The 19,582-nt window shown below is 47.6% G+C and overlaps 1 protein-coding gene across 4 annotated transcripts in view; it reads left to right on the top strand.

Moving 5' to 3' along the window:
• RIN3 (Ras and Rab interactor 3) overlaps positions 1–19,582 on the top strand; it is a 477,167-nt gene that overhangs the window by 438,531 nt on the left and 19,054 nt on the right. For 2 of the 4 annotated variants that reach the window (XM_085626501.1, XM_085626502.1), the window contains one exon: positions 16,173–17,153. The exons of the other annotated variants lie outside the window; for them this stretch is intronic. In XM_085626501.1, coding sequence (XP_085482627.1) covers positions 16,173–16,601 — 429 coding nt within the window. In that variant the 3' untranslated portion in view covers positions 16,602–17,153. Of the gene's footprint in view, positions 1–16,172; positions 17,154–19,582 lie in introns of those variants that run through there. 4 annotated transcript variants of the gene reach the window in all.

Below are 19,582 nucleotides of genomic sequence, written 5' to 3'. Positions count from 1 at the left end.
GGAATATTTTTCAATAAACTTTCTTTCTTCCTCCTTATCCTTTTTTAACATTTCACCTTACTGCACTGCACCACTTATATATCATTTTTTGGTATATATATCATACCTTGCCCTGACTAGTGGCTTGGCTGTCCTTCTCCCCTTCTCTCCTACCCTTTCCATGGGCCTCATAAAAATGTGCTCCGGTTACTAACTAACCACGAATGAAACTCCAAGATGGAGTGAATCACAGTGGTGGGAAGGAGTGGATATCCAGATGATGATATACACCAATCACTGGTTTTTGATGGAAATCCTAATGAATCCTACAGCACTCTGAGGCTCCCTTTTCAAACACTTCGCTTATTCTAAACTTCCTAGCGACTGTGCCCTTGTTTTTCAGACTGACAGATTCCTTGTTGTATTAGTGAGTTAGCCGGTGACCCCACGCCCCTGTGGGATGATTCCCAGATACTATTGCAGGACAGTTACTGTTGGGTGGGGTGGCGGGGGGGGGGGGAGGTATCTCAACCTGATTGGGGGGTTGGAGTGGGTGGAGGGGGGTTGTGGTGATTGTTGGTTGGTTTTATTACACTGCGTTTTTTTACTACACCACTAAATGATGATGCGGCCTTGCCACGGGCCGACTTTCTATGGTTGTGGATCCGGGGGAATGTGAAGCGGGGGGTCCCCCTGTGGGCCCTGGAACGGGGGCCATCGGTGACTTCGCCATTACATAGGACACACACATATAAGCCTCCCTGACCACGCTGCGCTGCCTTACATGGAATATCCGTGGTCTTAACGATCACCGCAAGATACGCCTGACCCATGCACATTTGTCAAGACACCAAATCGACATATGTTTCCTACAGGAAACGCATTTGACTCGCAACGCCGGGGACAAGCTTAGATGTGCTCGATGGGGCGAGATACACTCCTCCGGCTGCTCCAATTACTCCCGGGGAGTGGCTATTCTTCTCCGCAAAGGCCTTCCCTGGCAGACATTTAAGGTGCACGCGGACTCTGAGGGGCGCTACATAATACTGCTGGGGAAGTTATTTCACATGCCGATCACATTAGTTAATACATATGGCCCCAACTCGGATGACCCTGGGTTTTTTCGTCACGTCTGGCACCTGGCACAATCACTGGGCGGAGGGGCATGCATGTGGGGAGGAGATTTCAATGCCGTGCTTTCGCTGGAGCTAGATAGGGAGGGGGCTGCTCGCGCGCATCACCCGCAAGCTGCAGGTCTTATACGCGGCCTAATGGCAGATTATAATCTACTGGACTCGTGGCGCGTATTACATCCCGCGGTTAGGGAAGGCACCTGCTTCACCCCGCACAGAGGAGCCTGGTCCCGCTTGGACTTCTGGCTCTTGAGCCCACAGGTGCATGCCTGGGTGTCTGCAGTCACTCACAAGGCGCGCACCCTCTCAGACCACTCACCTGTTGAACTGACTCTGACTGTCCCCAAGCCATACATTACACCCTTCACGTGGCGATTGCCTGCGCAGGCCCTGTCAGATCAGGTGTTTCATGAGGATATCCATCAGCACATACTCGACTACTTTGAGCACAATGCGGGTTCCGTGACATCGTTGGGCACCTTGTGGGACGCGTTTAAGGTGGTGATCAGGGGCCACTGCAAAGTCCTAAAGACTATCAGGGGTGCGCTAGGTAAATTGGAGGATCGCCTGCATTCTCTGGAGGTGAAGTACTGTTCGGACCCCTCGACTGCCACCTTGGCTGAAACTCGCACCACGCTAACTGAATATCAGACAGAAGCTGATAGGGAGCTTAAGTTCCTGACTAAGCATGCTGTGGCCCGCAGATATGGGGAGGGGGATCGCCCAGGCAGAACGCTCGCCCTCCTGCTGCGCTCACAACGACCCTCTCCCTTCGTCTCCTCAGTGATGACAAAGGGAGGTGATACCGTGTATACACCTCCGGAAATACTAGATACCTTTCGGACCTTTTACAGGGACTTGTATAATGCTCGGTCAGCCCACTCACAGGCGGAGCTGTCTGACTATTTTGATACGATACAACTTATATGGTTCAATGCGCACCAAAAAGGTTACTTCGATCGGCCCTTTGCGGCAGAAGATGTGCGGGAGGCAATAGGATCATTGGCAGCCGGCAAGGCACCGGGACCGGACGGCCTCCCGGCACAGTTTTACAAGGAATATGCAGATCTCCTGGCCCCCCGACTGTTGGCAGTGTATGCTGAGGCGGTCGAGACGGGTATACTCCCAGAATCCATGAGAGAGGCTGTCATCATTACCCTCCTAAAACCGGACAAGGATGTCCAGCAATGCGACTCCTACAGGCCATTATCTTTAATTAATACTGACGCAAAGATCTTTGCAAAAATGCTCGCAACTCGGCTACAGCCGGTGTTGCCCCTCATGATCCGCCCGGATCAGTCGGGCTTTGTGCCGGGCCGCTCGACATCCCACAACCTCCGCACCCTCTTCGGTGTGCTGCACTATTTGGCCCCACATGTTAAGGCTGCGGCGGTACTGTTAGACGCCACCAAAGCGTTCGACTCCCTGGAGTGGGGGTTCCTGTTTCCTCTGCTGCAGCGCATGGGTGTGAGTGAGGCCTTTATCAGATACATTAGACTGCTTTATACCGGCATCACTGCTAGGGTGAGAGTGAACGGGCTCGTCTCTGCGCCATTTGCCATTCGGAGGGGTACGAGACAGGGCTGCCCCCTATCGCCCCTGCTCTTTGCCATCGCCACAGAGCCTTTGGCTGCCCGCATCAGACAGCATCATGCGGCCAGGGGCATTGGCTTCTCGTCAAGGGCGCTGTCCATATCGCTGTACGCGGATGATATTACGCTATATGTGTCTGATCCTCAGGTAAACCTCTCCCCTCTGACAAGAGAACTGATGGAGTATGGTCGGCTGTCGGGAGTGAATATAAATTGGGAGAAATCGGTCATTTTGCCCCTGACGTCCGGGACTCCCCGCTTTACCCCGGACTGCCCGCTGAAATGGGCAACTGGACCGGTGCGGTACCTGGGGATTTGGATAAGCACGGATATGCAGCAGATATGGGCGGAAAATTACGGGCGGGTGATGGGTTGGGTGGAAGAGAGGGTCGGCCGCTGGAAGCATTTGCCCCTTTCGCTGGCTGGCAGAATCGCTGTGGCTAAAATGGTGATCCTGCCTAAACTCCTATATTTACTCGTGAATATCCCACTGCCCCTAACTGCACATTTTTTGCGACAGGTACGCTCGCGGATGGTGGAACTGGCCTGGGGAGGTAAACAGCCGAGGGTGGCATGGGAGACCCTCACTCTTCCACAGCGACAGGGAGGCCTGGCCGCACCAGACTTCTCCTTATATGCCTACTGTGCACAGGCACAGTTCCTGCACTACTGGGCGCACCCCACACCGTTTCAACCGCACGTGGCAATAGAGACTGATAGAGCGGCCCCGCTGCCGCTAACTGTGGCACTCTACGCGCCACACATCCGGAGATGCACGGAAATCGACCCGGTGCACGCACTCAGGTGGGCCTGGGATGGGCTGAGACGGAGGGCCGGGCTGGACCTTCTTTACACCCGATCTGTGCCTCTGCGCGGGAACCCGATGTGGCCACCGCTGCGAAATATGCAGACCGGGGAGCGTGCCGCGGTGCTGGGCCTTCGCACTGGGGGCGATTTGTTTCCCGGTGACACCTTCCTCACGCTGGAGCAGATGTGTTGTGCGGAAGCTCCGACGCTACTGGACACGCTTCTTTATTATCAGCTCCGCCACTCGTGCCGGAAGCTGTTCCCCACGTTCCCGGCGCCGCCGCCGGATCTGCTTGCCCTGGAAAATGTGCTGTCCGTGGAGTCAGGGCGCAAGCTTGTATCCCGATTGTATGTGCGAATGCAAGCTAATCACCCCGTGGTTCTTCCGGCGGCGCGGGGCCTATGGGCGGCGGAATTGGGTGCAGATATTTCTGATGTGCACTGGGACTTGTGTTGTAAGCTTCTTGAGATTCTGTCCCCCAACTACAGGCTGCGCCTGATCCACTTCAAATACATACACATGACGTATCGCACCCCTAGCCGATTGCACCGCATGGGCTTAAGAGACACAGATGAGTGCTGGCGCTGTTACACTCGTGGAGCCACCTTTCTGCATATGGCGTGGGACTGTCCCACATTGGCGACCTTCTGGACAAGGGTGGTGAAGATAGTATGCGAAATCACGGGCCTACAGATACCATGCACACCACAGGTTACGCTGCTGGGAGTTTTACATATGGTTGAGCCCAAACACCGTAAGCTGCCAGCGATGCTATTGTTACTGGCCAAACGACAAGTTGCTATGCATTGGGGAGTTGTTACGTCACCTAGCGTTAGGGAATGGGTCAGAAGCGCTGTCTACTGCCAGACACAGCTCGCCTTGTACTGGGAGCTTATGCCGATGCGATCGAGGCCTAAGGATATATGGGGGCCCTTCACACACTGGTTGGAGCGCGCTCTGCTGCAGGCGCTGTAGCTCGATGCTATCCCCTAGGGCGGGAGGGAGATGGTGGTCATTGCATTTGCCCGTGGGGCGTATTGGCAGACGTTGGGTTGGGGGGGCGCGTGCGGGAGGGGGAGGAAGATGGACAGCTGGGTAAAGAGCAGATTGTCATATAACACTGAGTAGGTGTCCTTGCAACCTCGTATTTGGTGCTATGTTGGTGGGGAGACGTATCGTCATCGCTGAACATATGTACACAGCAGTGAGTGGTATTGTTTTAAGTTTGTTATTGAAAAATGCAAATAAAAAGAATTAAAAAAAAAAAAAAAACTACTATTTGAGTTACAAATGTTGATGGAACCAAAAGGTTCTCTCTATGGCTACAGGGAGAACACGAACAAGCTAGAGGTAGATTTGATTAGATCCAAATTGTTTCAATGCCCCAATTAATGCTGTAAAAGACAAAAAAGGATACTGAGAATGAATTGTTTTTGTGGGCAAAGGAATGGCGATACGTTGGAACTGCCCTTGCAGCATAGACCTGGGAGAAAGTTTGTTAGGTTCAAGGCAGTTGAATGCTAAGACCAATATAGAAGCTTAAGGAATCTGTGGTTTTAGTCAGATCAGTTCATCAAAGATAGGTGATGGCCTCTTGTGCATCTGTACCTTCACCGTCAAATATTGTTTAAAAAATATAGGCAATATTTTCTGGAATTGTGCTCTTGACTTCCAAGCAGCGCAGATATAGGATCCCACCAGATAAAGTTTCTTGTCTGTTCTCATGCAAAACACCATAGCTTCATTGCACAATCTAATATTATGTTTGAGAAAAAGTTGCTGTAGATAACATTTCTGAATGCTTAACATATGCTGGCACAGCAACAAAAAAATGGATAATTGCTTCTAGAGCTCCCAAAAAGCATCGCACAGATCTGCTTCCTCAACAGGCTTTGGTGACCCTCTTTGAGCTATTGAAGCGAGTGGCAGAGTACCCAAGCGAAACTTTAAGTAAAGGGCTGTTCTTTTTTCCACATGTATGATTTCATCCAAGAATGGTTCAAAGCCTTGATCCTTGACCATAAAACCTTTCAGCAGGGAACCTGCACAGCTTGCTTTTAATTGATTTACTAAGGACCATTAGGTTTTTATTACCAAATCACACTAGCCTTGGTGATAATGTTGTAAATGAAGTCAAAGATCTTCCAATCCCATGTTCTGATGAACATTTGATATGTGTGTGAACCAGGGTAGAAAACAATAGTTTCTGTTCTTCATAATATCTAGTAATGTATGTTTATACAAACCAAACTCCTCTCTTGATCAAATTCGGATCCAATATTTTACAGGTGCAAGGGCAATGCAATCCTCGTTTATTTTTTTACATTTGTTTTCTTCAATCCCGCTTGCAGTGCATCCATCGGTGTACCACGGAATTGATACAGTAACCATCTTCCAAAGTTGTTCTTGGTGGTTTGAATTGATGGGATTTTTCTATGCCCCCAAATCTTGGAACCATATATGCTGGCAGTCCTAGCTTTCATTTTATATGTCAAGTGGTTTCCACACCATTTTGCAAATCTCATTACCGCACCTACTTGCTGGGCCAGAACAGTGTATTACTTTAGACACCTGGGGGGACCACAGCAATGTACTACCCAGATGAATGCCCAGGTAATCATAGGTGGTCACAAGGTCTAATGGCTTACTGTAGACCATAAAGGTTGCTTTACGTTTAGGTTTTTGTTTAAGAATCATATACTTGACAGGTAGTCTATCCGAGCAGGGGCAGCCCAAAGAAGTGGGAGAAGGTGTGGAGGGCCTGGAATGATTTAGGGGGTTTTAGCAGTTTCTGATGCAAGGTTATGTGATGAGGAGGATGGAGCCAGACAGAGCACGCCTGTTGAGTTGATGAAACTAATTGTCTCGGAATGATACCGGGCTGTAAAAGTACCTTCCTTGATGCATGCTCAACCAATGCCATGTGATGTACGCATCTCATTGAAACATAGGACATGCGTTAACCTATATTTGTCTCCTGTACACAATGTATGATAAGCAAAGTTCAAATAAAAAGAGTGAAAAAAAAAAGATGAATCATAGACCTGTTATTTTCCAACATTGATGGTGAGACTTCTAGTAGCACAAAATGACTTGAAACCAGCCGAAAGACGATGCATCAATAATTTGGTTCGGGTAGTAATACCATGTCGTCCGCAAAGAGCAGTATTGGTTGTTTATTTTTGGTACATCTAAGTCAAGGTTTGTTAGTGTTTTTACAATATTGCTTATGTTATATAGCAGTTAAAAAAAAGTCGGGGCTAACACACAAACTTGCTTGATGCCCTGTTGTATTGAGATCTCTGCAGTGTATTCACTCATTCGGAAACAGCATGTAGCCTTATAGCTAGAGCCGTCGACCTTGAAGCTGGGGAACTAGGTTCGAGTCTCTGCAACAACGCTCAACATCCTGTGATTATGGGCAAATCACTTAATCTCCTCGTGCCGAACAAAAATTAATGTATCCATCTGTAACAAAACGGGTGCCCATGTAAAGCGCTCTGATACCCGATATCTTCGGGTCAAGTTCGTGCTATATAAAACTTAAAAAAAATAAATAAATAAAAGCATGGCACTATATTTCACCTTGGTTGTGGTACCAGAGTGCACTGCAACTAGAAGCTTTAATAGCTAATCAGGGACTGCTTTAAAATGTGCCATAGTGTAGGGCGATCAATGCTGTCCAAAGCCGTTTGGAGATCAATGAAAACCAATTATAAAGATGACTTTTGAAGGGAGATGTATTTTGAGTAGATGCAATGTAATCTCATTACTTGGTCCACTGGACTCTTGCCTGTCCTGAAACCCACTTGGAATGGAGATAATAGATCTTTTTCATCCAACCACAGGTCTAGGCGAGATAGTAACCATTTCCCAAAGACTTTTTCCATTCCGTTGAGCAGTGAAATTGGTCGATAATTCTCCGGTAATTCCCCTGGTCCCTTTTAGTGTAATGGAACAATTATTGATATTCTCCAAGAAAGTGGAATCTTCCAGTAGGACCAGATGCTGTTAAACAACCTGGTTAATATAGTTGACCATAGATTGAGATGATTCTGGAAGACATCTGTTTGGATTTTATCCGTCCCAGCTGCTTTGTGTGGTTTTTGATCTCGAATCGCTTGGACAACTTCTTTTTCTGTAAATTCATCAAATGGCCCCAAATTTAAATGGTATAAACACGCACGTAATGGAGTAAATAAAGAAGAGCAGGAGTTTGATATATTGGCCATGGTTCTTAAGTGGGCCATGTTTTGGTGTACTAATTTCCAGTTTTCACTCATGTTTTCCTCAAATTTGCATTCCCCAGTTTTGTTTTAATTGAATTCAGTGGGTTTAAGGAAATATTGTCTTTAAGAACTCCTGATTCTGTATAGCTGAGCCACTACTTGTTAATGATGATTTTACTCCTACATTCTGATCGAGAGTTGCAAAGTGATTGATCCAGGTTTTTGGGCTTATATACTCATCTCTAAATTCTTGTGGTGAAACCTCACAGCCCCAGTTTATGATTCCCATAAATGTCCTACAATTTTTTAGAGTTATTGCATCATGTAATGCTTGCCAAAGTTTCTGTGATTGGTATTTATTTTTGTATTTTATTAGCCATTTGTTCTGCTTTCGAGTTTCATGAAAGTGCTGCTTACTGTTATTGGATAGCTGTCAAATTTTTAAGGATAATGACAATGCTCGGTTTAATTTTAAGCACTCCATATCATACCAGTCCAAGCAATCGGTGAATTGTTTACCAGGTGGAACATAAGTTTTGCTTTTTCTTATTGCAGCTGTCTTTACCAGTAGATCTGCAAATATTTTCAAATGTGATTCCCTCAATTTTGAGTCTGCATTGATAGCCAAAGAATGCAGAGACACACATTAAGAACTGGACGTATTTAGCTTTTGATAGCATAAATAAATGATACAAGCAATGTTCTTTCTGTTTTGTCTCAAAACTATCGCTTGATTACTTATAAGTTGTGTTGATAATCAGAAAAGCTTAATTGAGGATGCATTATATCCAGAAGTAGAGGGTCGCCTCCAATTCTTTCATGCGCTTTCATATCTGAAAGAAACATGTTAATTATAGATTCCTTACCTTAGAATTACCCACCGGCATCAGACTGGATCCGTCAGTTTTTTTGTAAGCAGTACCTCTGCACGTCGGAAGGTGGCGTCAGTTGGCTCCATGTCAGTCGTTGGCGTAGTGGTCGCAGGGATGACATCGCCGTAGCTACTTAGACGCCGCCCTCACACGCTGATGTCAGTTCTGTACACGAATTTCCGCACTAGAAACGCAGAGCCATGCAAGACACTGACCACTGGTGCACAAAACTAAGGCCCTGAAAGGATAGCGTTAACTCTAGAAATCAGTTTGCAGAACAGGGTGGATGGGTGGGGTGGAATCTATAACTAAACCTATGTTTCTTACAGATATATCGCTACCGAAGCGGCTCAAACGGAGCGCACATTAAATGGGGCAAGACTGGATGCAAGTCCCACTGAGGCATAACAAAAGGAATAGGAGGAAAGAGACGAGTTATGCCTTTCAAGAAACGATTTACAACCGGGGACTTGCAAAGAGAAGGCTGGTCAGGAAGCCAAAGGAAGGCAGAGAAGGCCGAGAGATAGCCCTTGATAGTGCCCAGAGCAGAGCCCTGCTGGGCCAAAGAGAGGAGAAACAAGAGAACCTCAGAAAGAGGGGCAGAAAGGGGATCCACAGCCATTGCTGTGCACCATGCCACAAATTTGTTCCACCGGCAGGCGTATACCGTCTTAGTGGAGGAATGCCTGGCTGCCAAGATTATGTTACAAACTTCAGGAGGCAAGTCAAAAGATGTCAACTGCCGCTCAATCTCCATGCAAGGAGCTGGAGGCTGGACAGGTTTGGGTGGAGGACCGTCCCCTGCTGCTGCGACAGAAGATCCTCCTGTAGAGACAGTCGAATCGGAGGATCGATGGCCACGTTGAGCAGCTCGGGATACCAGACTCTTAGTGCCCACTCCGGAGCCACCAGAATGACTTGGGCCCTGTTAGTTATAGATTCCTTACCATAGAATTACCCACAGGCATCAGACTGGATCCGTCCGTTTTTTCGTAAGCAGTACCTCTGCTTGTCGGAAGGTGGCATCGGTTGGATCCGTGTCCGTCGTTCTTTCTTTTTCCACACCAGCCAGCGCAGATCCAGAGAGAGTGGTACCTTCAGTCATTTTTTCACTTAACTTTTTGAGCAACTTTTGTCGACATCTTTTTTGAGTCTATGACTCCTGGTACACGTAGGGATGCCCGGCTTCAAGGCCTCCTGTACCCGACTGATGTCGGTTACGGATCCGCACCGCGTGTGCCTCTTTTGCCTGGAGCGTGACCACGAACCCAAGTCGTGCTTCGTCTGCCGGTCAATGGCTCGAAGGGCTTTGCGGGAGCAGTCCAGTAAGCTTCTTGAGCACCGGCAGTCGGCTCTGCGCTGTTTGAGGTCCCCCGGGAGGTCCAGGGACCTGTTGCGGAGTCATCATCACTCGTCTTCCAAGTCTTCGCACTTGGGGTCAGGTAAGTTGAAGCACAAGAAGAAGTTGAAGAAGCAACGTCGCTCTTTGACTTCTCTCGGTTGGCTGACGCGACGAGGGATGCGGGCGGAGCCCGAAGAGTCGACACCAGGTTTTCCTCCCTTCCCGGGACCCGGAGCGACTCCTGCCTAGCTTGGTAATTTTTACGAGGCGATGCACGCCATCATCGGGCAGCCCGAACCCGCCGGCGTGCTTTCGGGCCTAACGAACTCAGTTGGGGGGGCCTAGGCCTTTTCCGACGGTGGCTCCGACCCCAGCGCCGCAGGCCCCCCTTGGATCCAGGCCTGGATCCGGATCGGAGCTGGTTGACCTTATTACGCCTCCACTGGCGCCGCTTCCTCTGGCACGTCGGTCGTGCTCCTGGCTGGGGTCGACAACGGCCTCCATCCTGATGTGGACCCGGAGCCTGACCGGTGTCACCCGACACCGGATCCGGCACCGAGAGGGGTTTTTGTGCCCCTGTTCACTCCTGGGGTCCCTTTTAGGCCAGATTGGCACCTCGAGGATGAGGAGGAGGACTGGGAGAGGTCAGGTGACCCTCTGACTGACCAGCTCGACTCTGAGCAGGACTGGAGAGAGAAACTGGGGGATGCCAGTGGTCTAGACACCTCCTCTGACCTTGGCATGTTGTCTCCTCCTACTGTGGCTACGGAGGAGAGAGCGTCTTACACAGTGGTGTTGCATAGGGCGGCCGAGGCTCTCAACCTCACTTCCTATGGTGGCGGTCAGGACTAACCTCCTGACAAAGGTGTTTCAGTCGGCAGCAAGCTCTTCGAAGCCCCTGCTACCGTTTAATATGGCCCCTACCAACGTCCTTTTGGGCACCTGGTCTAGGGCCAAAACTGGGACTCCCGTGGATAGAATGATTGCCCAATGCCACCGCCCATCTCCGGGTGACCCCACTTTCCTTTCCTAACACCTCACCACTGAGAGCTTGGTAGTCCAAGCCTCCCCTTCCAAGAGTGCATTCCCTACCGCTCCACTGGAAAGGGAATCCAAGAAGCTGGATCATCTTCGGAAGAAGATTTTCTCTTCCGCCAGCTTGGGACTGCGGTCGGTAAACTCTGTCTTTTAGGTCGTTATTCCCACTCTGTGTGGGATATGGTTGCACAGGTGCTGCCTCAGTGTCCGGTGGAAGCCCAGAGGAGGCCCAGACAATGCTCTCCCAGGCTATTGCCGCCGAGAGAGATGCGGCGAAATTTACCATCCGTTGTGGGCTGGATACCGCTAACTCACTAGACAGGACAATTTCCACGTCAGTAGCCCTTCGACTTTATGCCTGGATGAGATTGACTGGCTTTTCTGGGGATGTCCAGAATACCCTCATGGACATGCCCTTTGATGGCCATCGCCTTTTTGGCGACAAGGCGGACAATGCTCTAGAGCGTTTCAAGGACTCACTGGCTACGGCCAAGTCCTTGGACCTCTCCAGCCGCCCTGCGCAGTCTGCTTTTTGCCCCTTTCGTGGCTACAGAAGGGGTGCCCCACTATGTCCCGCCCTGGCGCACCATCTCGTCAGACAGGTGGGTTTTGCAGATAGTCCGAAGGGGCTACTCCCTCTCCTTTGAGGCTACCCCCCCTACCATGCCACCCCAATACCACCATATGTCGGAGGATCACCTGGGCCTTCTCCAATAGGAAGTTACGGCTCTCTTGGCCAAGGGAGCCATCGAGCGCGTTCCTCCCCCAGAAGTAGGTCGTGGTTGTTACTCCCACTACTTTCTGGTGCCCAAGAAGGACAAGGGCCTGCGTCCTATCTTGGATCTCAGGAACGTCAACTGCTTCCTCCGGAAGGAGAAGTTGAAGATGTTGACGCTCGCTCAGGTCGTGTCTGCCCTCGACCCGGGAGACTGGATGGTAGTGTTGGACTTGCAGGACGCCTATTTTCACATTCCCGTCCTGCCGGCCCACCGGCGTTACCTGCGGTTCACGGTAGGCCACTAGGATTTGCAGTTTAACGTGCTCCCCTTTGGCCTTACCAGCGCTCCTTGGGTGTTCACGAAAGTGATGGCGGTGGTCGCAGTTAATCTGCGCAGATCAGGGGTTCCAGTCTTCCCCTATCTTGACGACTGGGCGTTGAAGGCGGGCTCGCCCCAGACTGTCGCATCTCCCACCTCCAGACTACGGCCAACCTCCTACATTTGCTGGGGTTCACCATCAATGTGCCGAAGTCACATCTGATTTCCTCTCAGAAGCTCCTCTTCATTGGAGCGATTCGGGACACAACGCAGTTTCCGGTCTATCCTCCTGAGCAGCAAGTCTGGGATATTCTGACTATGATTCGAATCTTTCAGCCTTTATCCGGGGTTTCGGTCCGGATGACCCTGAGGCTGCTGGGCCTCATGGCCTCCTGCATCCTGCTGATCGATCATACCAGGTGGCATATGCGGGCTCTGCAGTACGACCTGAAGTTCAAGTGGGCGCAGCATCAGGGGAATCTGTCCGATTGTGTCCAGATCTCAGAGGGCACTGCACGTCAACTGCCGCTGTGGCTCACAAAACAGGATTGGGTCAACGGCAGATCCCTCACCCTTCCCCAACCAGAGCATACAGTAGTGACGGACGCCTCCCTTCTGGGATGGGGCAGCCACATGGGAGAGGCGGAAATCAGAGGCCTCTGGTCTCTGGCAGAGTCTGGGCTCCAAATCAACCTTCTGGAGCTTTGGGCGATTCGGCTTTCACTCAAGGCATTCCTTCCCTCTGTCCGAGGAAGAGTAGCACAGGTGTTCACCGACAACACCACCGCCATGTGGTACTGCAACAAACAAGACGGGGTGGGGTCCTGGACCCTATGTCAAGAGGCCCTCCGCCTCTGGACATGGCTAGAACATCAGGGCATATCCCTGGTGGTTCAACACCTGGTAGGTTCCTTGAACGCCAGGGCGGACAAACTCAGCCGCCGGTGCATGATGGATCACAAATGGCGTCTTCACTCAGAGGTGGTGCAAGTTCTCTTTCGACAGTGGAGAGAGCCTTGGTTAGATCTACTCGCAACCGAAAAGGACGTGCAATGTCAGCAATTCTTCGTGTTGGAATTTCCAAGGCAGCACTCGCTAGGTGACACTTTTCATCGCATGTGGATTTGCGGACTTTCCACCTATACCACTTCTGCCCAGAGTGCTGAAGAAGATCAGGCGCGACCGGGCCCAAGTCATTCTGGTGGCTCCGGAGTGGGCACAAAGAGTCTGGTATCCCGAGCTGCTCAACATGGCCATCGATCCTCCGATTCGACTGCCTCTACGGGAGGATCTTCTGTCACAGCAGCAGGGGACGGTCCTCCACCCGAACCTGTCCAGCCTCCAGCTCCTTGCATGGAGATTGAGCGGCGACAGTTGACATCTTTTGACTTGCCTCCTGAAGTTTGTGACAAAATCTTGGCAGCCAGGCGTCCCTCCACTAAGACGGTATACGCCTGCTGGTGGAACAAATTTGTGGCATGGTGCATAGCAATGGCTGTGGATCCCCTTTCTGCCCCTCTTTCTGAGGTTCTCTTGTTTCTCCTCTCTTTGGCCCAGCAGGGCTCTGCTCTGGGCACTATCAAAGGCTATCTCTCGGCCTTCTCTGCCTTCCTTTGGCTCCCTGATCAGCCTTCTCTTTTGAAGTCCCCGGTTGTAAATCGTTTCTTGAAAGGCATAACTCATCTCTTTCCTCCTATTCCTTTTGTTATGCCTCAGTGGTACTTGAATCCAGTCTTGCCTTATTTAATGTGTGCTCCGTTTGAGCCGCTTCGGTAACGATATATGTGTAAGAAACATAGGTTTAGTTATAGATTCCTTACCGCCCCACCCATCCATCCTGTTCTGCAAACTGATTTCTAGGGTTAAGGCTATCCTTTCAGGGCCTTAGTTTTGTGCACCAGTGGTCAGTGTCTTGCATGGCTCTGTGTTTCTAGTGCGGAAAGTCGTGTACAGAACTGACATCAGCGTGTGAGGGCGGCGTCTAAGTAGCTACCGCGACGTCATCCCTGCGACCACAACGCCAACGACAGACACGGAGCCAACTGACGCCACCTTCCGACGTGCAGAGGTACTGCTGACGAAAAAACATTCCGGATCCAGACTGATGCCTGGGGGTAATTCTAAGGTAGGGAATCTATAACTAACCTATGTTTCTTACAGATCTATCGTTACCGAAGGTAAGTAACTTGTGCTTATCGGCTACCAGGTGCCATGCTTCAGTGTTGATTGCCATGTAGTCAGTGACACTTTGCCTTTTTCCATATCTGAATGTGTTTCAAAGATAGATTTGCCTTTCCTTGTATAAACGCAGTGCTGTATGGAAACTGGGGGGGGGGGGGTAATTCCATATGCTATCTTCGTCCTTGAGCATGGGATCCAACAATAGAGGCATTTTGGAATTAAAAATTCCACATACTAGCATGCATTCCTTTTTGATCCTCCAGAGCCCTGTGTTCACACTTTTTGTTGGAATCTTTCTGTGCTCCTCCAACCTTAGAACCATGAGTTGTTCTTTGAATACCCGTACATCTGATTTAACTAGGGCCCACCCTCCTGAGGGAAAATATATATTCAGAATCTTTAGTGACCCCTCCTGGTTCCTTAGCTCCACGGTTTGGATGTTCTTGTTGGTTATCGTATGTATCGCTTCTACATTAGTGCCCGACGAGGTTCCTACCCAGGTACTCAAACCTCCTATGAGTCTGCCTTTTTGTTGTTTTTTCGCGGTTATGTTGTAAGTTAAATGTCTGTCAAGATTGATAGTGTTGATAGCCCATGTTTCTTGTAACCAGCAAATGTACTGTTTCATAAGGGACAACAAGCCCTTGTCATCCATTTTTTACCTTAGGCCTGCTATATTCCAACTCAATATTTTTAGGCGTGTTGCTGTTCCAGTTGACAAAATAGAAATTCTGATTTTATCCTAGAGGCAATTACCAAATTTGTCTGATAATGTGGGTCTTTTTAGTGGTAAAAAAAATTCAGATTTGATTTGTAAAAACTGTTTAGCGTTGGAAAAACTTGTTGAGTATCTAATGAACTGTTTGCAATACAGAATTTCATTTCGGTCAAGTTATCTTGCCTCGGAATTCATAGTCGAATGTATGCTTCTTTTGAGCTTTTGTTGATCAACTGATGTATTTAAACTTAATTGCTGTTTGAAAATATGTGGGTAGGAATCAGTTTTTGGTCACACCATATGGAAACCCCATGCCTTAAGCTGATTCACATGAGCGAGGATTTAGTTTACTTTTATGCTGGGCCATACTGTGTATGTGGATTCGTTTCCCCCCATTCTTAATGGATTGAACAAAACTTAAATCTTTTAGCTCATTTGACGTTATGCCTTGTAAGTCTGGTAACATATTTGAATTGCAAGATATTACCTCTATTGAGGATATCATAATTCCCACATGATACATACTCCATGGTGAATGTGATCGACAACTGCTCTTTGTGGCATTTGTGCTGCCTCGAGTAGAATTAGGCAATGGATTTGTTTGTGTATTACCCTGTCCAGCTGTCCATTGCTAGAAGTTGATCCTTGCCATGAGCAGTGTTTATTATTTTTGCCTTGGGGATATACAGGGCCTTCGGTGGCCAAGCCAATAACTGAGATTATTGGGTCACCTAGAGTTGCAACCTGAGTTCTCCTATGTAAGACTTCTATGATGCTTAAATCCAAAATATCTTTGTGATGCAACTAAGTTCCTCCTTTTGGAATATGTGACCTTGGATGTGGTTGGCTGATTTGAGTCAGTGAACAAGAAAAGTCTTTGTTCTCCATTTCACTAGATTGTTATTGGATTTGACATAGTTGATTTCCTTGACTTATTTGATCTATATTGAATCCATGTTTTTCTCCCTCAGTACAAGAGGAAAAGTTTATGGCCTCAGCGGAGGGTATACTTTCCTCACTTTTAATTTCCTGCTTAGCTAGAAAGGTTGGCCTGTGCCCAGTCAGCCCTCTATTTATGTGGGAATGAAGGGTACATATTTTACCACACATCAATCCTGGATTTTGATTCACAAAAGAGGCAGTTTGATTAGTTTCTGTTACTTTGAGTGATTACTTTGCGACTGTGCCCTGACCCTTTCCTTCTGCTCTTGAGTCAAAAGACACATTTATTGCCCTTTCACAGGCCAGTAATGAATCCTGCTCCTTTAAGCCTTTCTCCACTGAGCCAGAGGGGATGGGACTCGACCCTTTGTCCTGGAGGATGAACCACTATATCAACGTGAAAGGAAACTCTGAAAACTCATTGCAAATGGGAGAGGAAGATCGAGGAGACACACCCCTCAAGGAAGCCTTTGAGGGTGCTGGACCAATGCAAAGCAAGGGGAAGCCAGCTGCATTTCTGGGACGAGGAGACAAAGCCGCCCAGCTCACACAACAGGAGGGAACCAGCCGCTCCAACACGGGCAAAGAAGCTGTCCAGTCCGAAGATGGAGTGACCCACCAGCATGCTAGCTGTCCCAGCCACGCTCCTGTACGAGCGTGGCTAACACAGGTGCGTGTAAGGATCCGGGCTTTGGGTCAGAGAAGAGGTATCACACGGGAGCACCGATAACCGACAAACTGGGTTGGACCAGGGGAATCCGGTTGACTGCAAGCCCTGGGCATACTTATATCGGTACCATGGGAATTGTTCTATCGCACACAAACCCTCTTTACAGTTACCAAGCCAATGCACTTCTAAAATGGGAGGTCCTTTTCTCGAGCACCAGCCATGTTTCATTGAGCGCTATTTCCCAGCATGAATCACTCCTGTTTTTGTGTGTGACACGGTGTGAAAAGAAGGTGGAGGTACAAATAAATAGTACAGATACAGGGAGATAAGTAACTTGTTTCTTCTTTACTCCGAGGATACCTGCTGGAGGACTCCTGACCTGGAATGAGAGAACCGAAAAGGACAATTAACCTTGGAATGTCTGATGCACCATCTGTTTAAACAATACTTGGTAAAAAAAGATAGATCACTATAACCAAGTCCTGTCTCACTCTGGATATCTATATCAAGTGCCCCTTTTATTGGACTGATACCCAATAGCAACTTTTAATGATTTTGAGAGATTAGTCTCTTCAGATGATTGTGTGATAATTTGGGGAGGGTGTATTGTGGATGAAGGGATGGGAAAAGGACTCTGTCTTTTTACCGCTCCTGCCTTCTATTGTGTATTAAACATTTTTACTGTGAGTTTTTTCCATTGTGGATTTTTAGTAGAAGCAGCTATTGCCTCAACTTCAGGATTATTGGGGTTTCCTACGTCTTCAGTTAATCCCCCGTCCTGAAATGATGATTTGATTAGGTCAAAATCTGTTGCGTGGGTGATGCTGCCTTAGATGCTGTTATTGGACAGACAGGTGCTGTCAGATTTACTTGCCAGATTTGACCTACAGTCTTTTATAATCTTTGGAGCTACTTACAATTTTTTCAAGAAGGGAATAAAATTTTGATTGACTAGTGCCCCTTGATTAGAATTTGTTGTTAGATTCTCTTTTACCACTTCTTCACCCGTGGCCATACTGGGATCAATGGTCTCTAAAGAAGTTGTGAATTGCTTAGCTAAATTCTAATTGAGCTTTGAGTTCTGAGGATGGTGATCTAATTGCGTTAGCAATTGTGTTCAAGATTTTACACTTGACCTTTATGATCATCAGTATCGGTTGATCTAGTGGTAGATCTTTTGCCTTTTGATCTACAAGTGGGGCACCTATGTCATAACTAGGGCTCCCGGTTTTATGGTATTTATTTTTTTGCCATTTCCGTCTGTATTTATCCATATTTATTTTTTGCTAATTTGATCTGTATTTATCCATATTTATTTTGGGTTTTGTGGAAATAGTAAGCAGAAATTAGTATATTTCCACATTTATTCAACCGATAAAGATGCACTCATCCTTGAACATCTGCCAGGTTTCAGTGCTGTGAACACCTGCAGAAGATAAATCAGTGCACTTATATAAAAATATGCAAATTTCAGTATCAACTTTGTACATATCAACTGCTGTTAAAGCCTCTTTGCTAAAATTATTTTCTTTTTTAACCCCCTTACCTATCAATCCACACATCTATTGGCCTGGCAGTCATGGCAGACAAAATTTAGGATTACTCAAAAAGCAACCCAATTTCCGTTTTTATCCACATTTAAACATAAATACAGACAAGAAAATTAATGTTTTCTGTCTGTATTTATCTGTAAAAATCAGTAAAAACGGAAATCAGGGAGCCTTAGTCATAACCTTCATACATCAGTTGTCCATTATTCCATAAGTCAGGGTAATCTAATATTAAATTCTCCATCTTTGACCTGTTCCCCTTGTTTCCTGATCTGTTCTGCATGAGGGCCTCCACATTTGATAAGAGAGGAATCCAAGCACTGAATGCTACAGTCGAAAGGATTGATTTTAGCTCTAGGGATCGAACAGAATAAGTTCTGTTTGGGAGAGTCTTTGGTGGGTTATGAATTATACTTGTGCAAAAATTACTATAACAGCTATATCACAGTACAAGTCTGCTGCTAGTGGCAAGACAGGCAACTCTGTAGTGGCATCAAGATTCTCCCCAGATCTAGTTATGTTTCGATTAAGGCAAGTTTATTTTATTTATTTATGTATTTATTTTGTGTTTTATAGAGCGCAAACTTGACCCGTTAGGGTATCAGAGCGCTTTACAGGAATCATAACAATGTACAATACGCTTGGAATCACGATAATATACAAAAGATAAAGAGGGGCAGGGTTCAGGATATATATAGGATAGCGGACACGTATGTACAGTTTGCATATTATAATTACTCTAGACCAAGTCCCCAGGTTTTAGGAGCGGTGAATAGGTAATCAGAGGGGAGGCACTAGTCGGGAGTTGATCAGGGTCTCAGTGCTGGTAGAAGGCAACACTTAACTAAGGAATTTACCCATAAGGAAGGTTTTGCCCTCCTTCTTGAAGCGTTCCAGAGAAGGGATTCTTCTGATGGCGGGTGGGAGAGAGTTCCATATTCTTAGGGCGGCCCCCGAGACGGCCCGATTTTAGGTTTTTCTTTTCCGGAAGCGTGCAGGTTGAAGCAGGAGGTCTCTGGCGGATCTGCAGTTTCTGATTCCTCTGGATACCACCAAATTCTGTGCAAGATAAGCAGGTGAGTTTGAGTATAAGGCCTTGTGTGTGGTGCAGGCCAGTTTAAGCTGTATTCTAGCCTCAAGAGGAAGCCAGTTCAAAGCTTTCAGGTGAAGAGAAATGTGGTCGAATTTTCTTGAGCTGGTAAGAAGTCTGGCGGATATTGTGATATATATTCGGCAATGTTTTTGATATAATTAGATCTCCAGTTTTTTACTAGAACTTGATTAGGCACCTTTGATGTAACTTGCAGCAAGCCAAAAGAACTTTCTAACCCTGGTGATTTCGGTGTCTTTGATAACCAGAGTGAACGCTCAGAAAGATGAACTCGTAGACCTGGTGTAATGGAGCTGGGAAGTTCATTTAACTTTTACTATAATAATTTGTTATAGTGTTTATTAAAGCAGGGCTCCTGGTGGCAGAAGGTAGTTGAAAGA

Source organism: Triturus cristatus, chromosome 9, assembly GCF_964204655.1.
Source record: "Triturus cristatus chromosome 9, aTriCri1.1, whole genome shotgun sequence".
Classification (NCBI taxonomy): Eukaryota; Metazoa; Chordata; class Amphibia; order Caudata; family Salamandridae; genus Triturus; species Triturus cristatus.
Note: the sequence above shows the minus strand (reverse complement) of the source record. Positions and strands in the feature narration are given on the sequence as shown.